The 7500-nt window shown below is 42.8% G+C and overlaps 2 protein-coding genes across 8 annotated transcripts in view; one reads left to right on the top strand and one right to left on the bottom strand.

Annotated features, from left to right (window-relative positions):
- LOC135110542 (small G protein signaling modulator 2-like) overlaps nucleotides 1-7500 on the top strand; it is a 97867-nt gene that overhangs the window by 22116 nt on the left and 68251 nt on the right. The gene's annotated exons all lie outside the window — the stretch shown is intronic.
- The window catches only part of LOC135110547 (uncharacterized), a 29418-nt gene continuing 22934 nt past the window's right edge, over nucleotides 1017-7500 (bottom strand). The window contains exons 5-6 of the mRNA XM_064022969.1: nucleotides 3049-3143; nucleotides 1017-2063 (exon numbers count right to left, since the gene is read on the bottom strand). Of these exons, the coding sequence (XP_063879039.1) occupies nucleotides 1682-2063; nucleotides 3049-3143 (477 nt within the window). The 3' untranslated portion in view covers nucleotides 1017-1681. The remainder of the gene's footprint in view (nucleotides 2064-3048; nucleotides 3144-7500) is intronic.

Below are 7500 nucleotides of genomic sequence, written 5' to 3'. Positions count from 1 at the left end.
TGAATTAGTGGAGAATGTTTAAGTATGCAAGAGATAAAAGAAAGGTAATGAATGGGTAGAAAGGTTTGGAAATAAAGGGATTATTGAAGGATGATGAATAATACCAGAAGAAAAAGAAAGGGAAGAAAGGAAGGGATGAATAGAGACGTTAAAAAAAGAAGAAAAAAAAACTAGGAAATGGTGGAAAATGTTTAGCTGTGTAAGTGACGAAAAAAAAGGGGAAAGAAAGGGAACGAAAGGGTGAACAGGTGAAGTAGAATAATGTTTTGATAGGGGAAAGTGTATGTAGGTTTGAAAGTAAAGGGATGACAAAAGGAAATATACCAGGCAAAAAAGTTTTAACAAGAGTGAAAGAAAGTAAAATAAAAAAATAAAAAAACAGGAAGGAAACAAAAAAAAGATTACATGAAAAGACTGACAAAAGAAAATGGAAAGAAATGATGAATAAAGTTTGGATGATTACAGAAAAAGGAGTGAATGGAAAAAAAGGGGATGATAAATGAAGGAATATGTGAGAAAATGACAAGATTTACGTAGAAGATGATAAAGTTTGGATGACGATAGAAAGGGAAGGATAAAAATGAAGCCTAATATAAAACAAAGTAAACAATAATAAGAAAATGATAATGATAATAATAATAATAATAATAATAATAATAATAATAATAAGGAGAAGAAGAAGAAGAAGAACTACAATAGATAGGAAGAAAACAAAAGTGTGTGTGTGTGTGTGTGTGTGTGTGTGTGTGTGTGTGTGTGTGTGTGTGTGTGTGTAGGATAACAGAGACATAAATAACTGAGAGGTAACAGGAAAAAGATGATAAAGGACAGGAATATAAAAGAGCAGCCAAAAATAGACTATAAAGAAAACGATGAAAAGAAAGGAAGGAGGAAACAAAAATTATAACAACAAAAGTTTATCTCGGTGAAAATAAAGAAAACAGGAGGAGGAGGAGGAGGAGGAGGAGGAGGAAAGAAAGATAAGTAGAGGAAAGGAAATAAAAGAGAAAAAAAAATAGCGTTGAAATCTTTATTCCTCACACTCACTCTCTCTTTTAGCCATGAATAAATAGACAGAACCTGAATAAATAGATGAATAAATTAATGAATAAATACTATGCTGCTGGAAATTAAAATAACTGGGCAGCGCTAAGGAAAGGATTAATAACAGCAACAACAACAACAATAACAAGAGTAACAACAACAAATAAACGTGTCAATAATAATAACAACAACAGTGCAATCAGTGTTCAGATACAAACACTTTAACACCTCCTCTTCCTCCTCTTCTTCCTCCTCCTCCTCCTCCTCCTCCTCCTCCTCCTCCTCCAGAGTCACCACCACCATCACCACTACCACTAACAACAAACGTATGAAAATTGTGGTGTTTTACGGGTGTTAAAAATGGTGATGGGGGTTGAGAGGGTTAATGAAGGGGGGTTGTTTGGGTGTGGGGGAGGGGGAACAGGTGCAGTGATCCAACATCAGATCACACCACCACCACCCTCACCACCACCACCACCACCAGCACCCCGTTGTGTTATAGTGGTTATGGTGATGGTGGTAATGGGAATGGTGTCGTGGAATATACTCCTATAGGAATGGTGGTAGTAATTTTGATAGGAGGCGAGGCAGGTAACGAAGGGCGCCATGTTTTGACTCAGAAGCGACGCCATCATCATTAATCCCTGGAGGAGGCGGGGACGGCGCCCTCCTCTTGTCTCTGCAGAAGTTGATCTTTAATGAGCCTCGTGATGCGCTCAAGGTCACTCACATCCCCGGCAGGACGCGGCGTGATGGGCTTAGAACCTCGAGTAATTTTCCCTTCGTCAGTAGAAACCGGGGTGGCAGTCGTGGTGGGTGAAGCGATGGTGGTGATGGTCGTCTCCTCAGTGGTGGCCTCGGTGGTGGGGGGGTTAGGGGAAGGGTCAGGCGAGGAGGTGGTGGTGAAGGGCGTGGAGAAGGCGATCACTGGTTCCGTGGTTCTCTGGCCCACGCGGGTGTCCGGGAGGCGTCGCTTGGCACAGAGGGCGTCAGGCACGTAAACTTTGTAGGTACATCGCCTGGAGGAGAGGCAGAGGGTAGACAGGTAATTAGTACAGGTAAAGAGTAATAGTTGTGGTTGTGGTGGTAGTGTACAGTGCTTGTCTTTACTGCTGCTGCTGCTGTTATTGCTGCTGTTACTGTCACTGCTACTGCTGCTACACTGTTACCTCTCATTTTGTTCTTGATCTTCTCTTTCTTCTTTTTGTTCTTGTTCGTGTTCTTTTCTTCTTGTTTTTGTTCTTTTCTCCTTCTCTTCCTCTTTCTCCTCCTCCTTCTCCTCCTCCTCTCTTCCTCCTCCTCCTGCTACTACTACTACTATCACCACCACCACCACCACCACCAGTAACACCACCACCATCAACAATAATAAAACTGAATTAACTTGAGGATTAGAATGGCTTTCCAACTTAATTTTTAGCCAGCACTTGTTATTTTGATTGGCTGTTGGTGCAAGGCTGACTCCCCGCAAGCTGTGCCTGACACGCGGCGCACAGTAGCTGGGTCATGCAAGGCTGTGCAATGGGAGTATGAGTTGTAATAGTTGTATAGTATTATGTTGATCCCTCCGTGCCGCCATTAATGTCAGTCAGTCAGTCAGTTAGTCTTTGCAACGGGGTATTGATTATGTTGGGTCTTACTACTACTACTACTACTACTACTACTACTACTACTACTACTACTACTACTACTACTACTGCTACTACTACTACTACTACCACTACCACTACTACTACTACTACTACTACTACTACTACTACTACTACTACTACTGCTGCTGCTGCTGCTGCTGCTGCTACTTTAGGGTTCCTTAATCAAAAGGGTTCTGCCTTGTCTGAGAAAGTTTCGGGTCCTTTGGGGACGTACTGGGGGAAGATCGAGGTGGAGGAGTAGGAGGAGGAAGAAGAGAAGGAAGATAATTGCTTCTAGTATTGCTATTACAACCACTCCTCGTCTTCTTTTCCTCCTCCTCCTCCTCCTCCTCCTCCTCCTACTACTACTTACTTATCCAGGGGGTGGAAGCGAAGTTCCCCGGGGCATCGGTAGTGGCGCCTGGTCAGCCCCTCTCCCCCATGGGACGGCCTGTGGCAGCCGTAGAACTGGGAGGGAAGAGAGGGAAGGAGGGAGAGTAAGTGAGAGTGGAATGAGGAGAGTGGATGGTAAAATAGGGATGGTTGAATGAAAGGAGTGATGGTGGTGATAGTGGTGATGGTGGTGGTGATAGTGATGGTGGTGATAGTGATGGTGGTGATGATGGCTGGAAGGGTGACTAAGGTGGATGATGACAAATGATGATAGATGATAGGGATTATGGTGATGATGGCGACTGTGATAATGATGACGATGGAAAGAAGAAGGAAGAACTGAGTAAGGTGAATGATGGTGACAGGTAAGGATATGTAGATGAAAGGCAGACACGTAGTTGCTTGTGACGAGATAAGGGTGAGTGCAGATAGGGGTGATAGGGTGAGGTGTCTAGGGAGCACTGGGAGGTAGAGGGTGTGTATGTAGCTATCGATAAGTTGACGAGTGACTAGAGTGGAAGAATTTAAGGGAAGTCTGAGTGTGGCTAGGGTGAAGGAGCATTGGGTGTGGAATGTAGGGTGCAGGCTTCTTGGAACTGGCTACAGACATACAGACATACACCTTTGACTTATACTGGAATCCTGCCAGGCGCCCCTACACACACACACACACACACACACACACACACACACACACACACACACACACACACACACACACACACACACACACACACACACACACACACACACACACATGAAAATACACTCTAGCAGAAATATAGAATGACACAAAAATAACGAAATAAAGTTAATACAGAAAATATATAATGTTGTCAAAATATGTTTAAAAGAGAGAGAGAGAGAGAGAGAGAGAGAGAGAGAGAGAGAGAGAGAGAGAGAGAGAGAGAGAGAGAGAGAGAGAGAGAGAGAGAGAGAGAGAGAGAGTTAATTAATTGCTTTACGAATCCAGATAATCTAATAGAAAAAAGGAAAAATAATAACAATTGCAGTGAAGAAAATTGAATAAAAAGCTAAAACAAATTAATGAAAACACTGAGAGAGAGAGAGAGAGAGAGAGAGAGAGAGAGAGAGAGAGAGAGAGAGAGAGAGAGAGAGAGAGAGAGAGAGAGAGAGAGAGAGAGGTAATGATACTGTTTAGCAGAATTCACAGAAGAGGAAGGAAGGATGTATCTTTTCATCTTTCTTTCCACCTTTCCTTATCTTCAGACACCATTCTCACTTTCCATCATCTTCATTCTCCTTCTTTATTCCATTTCTATCTGTTTGTCCTATTTCAGTATTGCTATTTATTCTTCGTTATGTCCAAACATCTTTTCTAGTCCTCCTTCTTCTCTTCTTGTTGTTCCTCTTCTTCCTCCTATTCATCATCATCTTTTTTCTTCTTCCCTATCTCTAGTATGGAAATAAATTAATTAAACAAATTCATGAAATGTAAAGAAAATTATTAAGTTACCCAATATACTCTCTCCGTTTTCTATCTTCAACCATAAGGAAAAAAACAGAGATCCCGTTTTCCTGTTCTCGTTTTCTTTTCTCTACATCTTAATTTTTTTTCAAAGGGAAACTTCTAAACACAGGACGCCACACTTGTTTCTTTTTTTCTTTCTCATTCTTTTCTTCTTTTCTTCCTTTCTTTTCTTCCTCGGGAGGATGTTATGGCGACACCTCAGTCTAATTGCAAAGGAGGAGGAGTGGGAGGAAGGAAGGAAGGAAGGAAGGAAGGAAGGAAGGAAGGAGACAAGAAAAAATGATTATCTGTCTTGACTTTTATGTAGTAGAAGGAACAGCGATTTTATTTATTTATTTATTTTTTTTTGTTTGTGTATGTATGTATGTATGGACGAGTATGTGTGTATGTATCTGTCCGTCTGTTTATTTGTATACTTATCTATCTATCAATCTATCAATCAATCTATTTATCTACCTATCAGTGTTTTCATCTGTGTATGTATGCATTTATCTATCAGTCAGTCTGTTTATCTATCAATCAGTCAATCTATCTATCTATCTATCTATCTATCTATATCTAATTTCACTATCCCTCCTTTCATTCACTCATTCACTCATTTATTCCTAATCCTTCCTAACACACACACACACACACACACACACACACACACACACACACACACACACACACACACACACACACACACACACACACACACACACACACACACACATACTTCATTCTATCCCTATTCATTGCTTTTCAACTCTTTTTTCTCCTCTTTCTATCTCTCCTTCCTTTTACCTCAATTTTAAATCCACAAATGATTTAACTTTTCATTTCATGCTTTTTCTCTCAATCGATTTAGTTTAACGACTGGGTGGAGGAGGAGGAGGAGGAGGAGGAGGAGGAGGAGGAGGAGGAGGAGGAAGAAGAAGAAGAAGAAGAAGAAGAAGAAGAAGAAGAAGAAGAAGAAGAGATAGGAGATGAGGAGTGAAGGAGAAGGAGGAACAGGAGGAAACGAAAGATTGAAGAAGAAAATGGAAAAAAAAATAGGTTGAGGAAGAAAAAGAGGAGGAGGAGGAGGAAGAGGAGGAGGAGAAGAGAGGAAATAGGAGGAAAGGTGACTGAGAGAGATGAGAGATAGGAAGATGAAAAGAAAGAGAGCGAGCGAGCGAGCGAGCGAGAGAGAGAGAGAGAGAGAGAGAGAGAGAGAGAGAGAGAGAGAGAGAGAGAGAGAGAGAGAGAGAGAGAGAGGGAAGAAGACTAATAAAATACACGAGAAAGAGGAGGAGGAGGAGGAGGAGGAGGAGGAGGAAGACAGTCATAAAAGCAAGGAAGCAGAAGAGGCGGAGGAAATGAGAGAGAGAGAGAGAGAGAGAGAGAGAGAGAGAGAGAGAGAGAGAGAGAGAGAGAGAGAGAGAGAGAGAGAGAGAGAGAGATTTCAACTTAATCAAGCGGCACTGGCAATCGAACACTATTTCAACCTCAATTGCTACTCTGATCCTCTGAAGTGCAGGTGTGTGTCTCCTTCAGGTGTGGGTCAGGTGTGCTGGAGTCCCTACCAGGTGCCAGGACAGGTGTGTAGTTAATCTCCAGGTGTGTCCGATATTTCACATTACAAAATTCAGGAAGAGGACAACACTATACTGAAGGAAGGAGGAGGAGGAGGAGGAGGAGGTGGTGGTGGTGGTGGTGGTGGTGGTGGTGGTGGTGGTGGTGGTGGTGGTGGTGGTGGAGGGGGTGGTTACCATGGCAACCCCGTTCTCCTCACCTTCCCCTACTCCTCCTCCTCCTCTTCCTCCTCCTCCTCCTCCTTCTCTTCCTCTTCCTCTTCCTCCTCCTCCTCCTCCTCCTCCTCCTCCTCCTCCTCCTCCTCCTCTTCCCCCTCTTCTTCCCCTCCTTTCCAACGTCCGTTTTTTTAGCTTTGCAGGACCTTCCCTCCTCCTCCTCCTCCTCCTCCTCCTCCTCCTCCTCCTCCTCCTCCTCCTCCTCCTCCTCCTCCTCCTCCTCCTCTTCCTGCCTTCCCTTCTCCATCCCCTTCCCTCTTCTTCCTTTCTCCTCTTTTCTTTTCTTCTTTTCCTTCCTTCATCCCTTTTTTCTTCTTCTAATTCTTCTTTTTCTTCTTCCTCTTCTTCTTCTTCTTCTTCTTCTTCTTCTTCTTCTTCTTCTTCTTCTTCTTCTTCTTCTTCTTCTTCTTCTTCTTCTTCTATCCTCCTCCTCTTTCTATTCCCCTGCCTGCTCTTCTTTTTCCTTTCCTTCTCTTCCCTTCTCTTCTCCTCCTTTCTCTTTCTCTCCTCCTCCTCCTCCTCTTCCTCCCACCCCCGGCCCTCTTTCCCTCTTACCAATAAATTCGCGTCTTCCCCCCCCCTCTCTCTCTCTCTCTCTCTCTCTCTCTCTCTCTCTCTCTCTCTCTCTCTCTCTCTCTCTCTCTCTCTCTCTCTCTCTCTCTCTCTCTCTCTCTCTCTCTGATATAACTTAAGAATTTCAAGAATAAGAAGAGAAGAGAATTTTTTTCGCATGCTTGGAGGAGAGAAAAAAACCTTGAATTAAATTTGCATATTAAAAAGAAGAAAAAGAAAAAAAATTATACATGGTGAAATGGTTTGCCTAGTAAGAGAGAGAGAGAGAGAGAGAGAGAGAGAGAGAGAGAGAGAGAGAGAGAGAGAGAGACGTGGTTCCCTTATTGAAAAGTCTGGATTATCGGAATGTGGTGAAAAGATTTAGTTATTGGGAAAAGTTTTTGCCAAGGTTGTGTTTAATGCTGCTACTTTTTCCCCTCTCTTTTTTTCCTTCTCTCCCTTCCCTTTCCTTTCTTTCCCTCTCCCTTTCCTTCCCTTCCCTTTTCCTCCATTATCATTCCTTTCCCGTTCTCTCGTCTCTCTCCCTCCCTTCCTCTTCCTTTTTTTTTCCCTTTCTCCTTTCCTCTCTCTTGTTCTTTCTTTCATTTCCTTCCTC

Source organism: Scylla paramamosain, chromosome 20, assembly GCF_035594125.1.
Source record: "Scylla paramamosain isolate STU-SP2022 chromosome 20, ASM3559412v1, whole genome shotgun sequence".
NCBI classification, from domain to species: Eukaryota; Metazoa; Arthropoda; class Malacostraca; order Decapoda; family Portunidae; genus Scylla; species Scylla paramamosain.
Note: the sequence above shows the minus strand (reverse complement) of the source record. Positions and strands in the feature narration are given on the sequence as shown.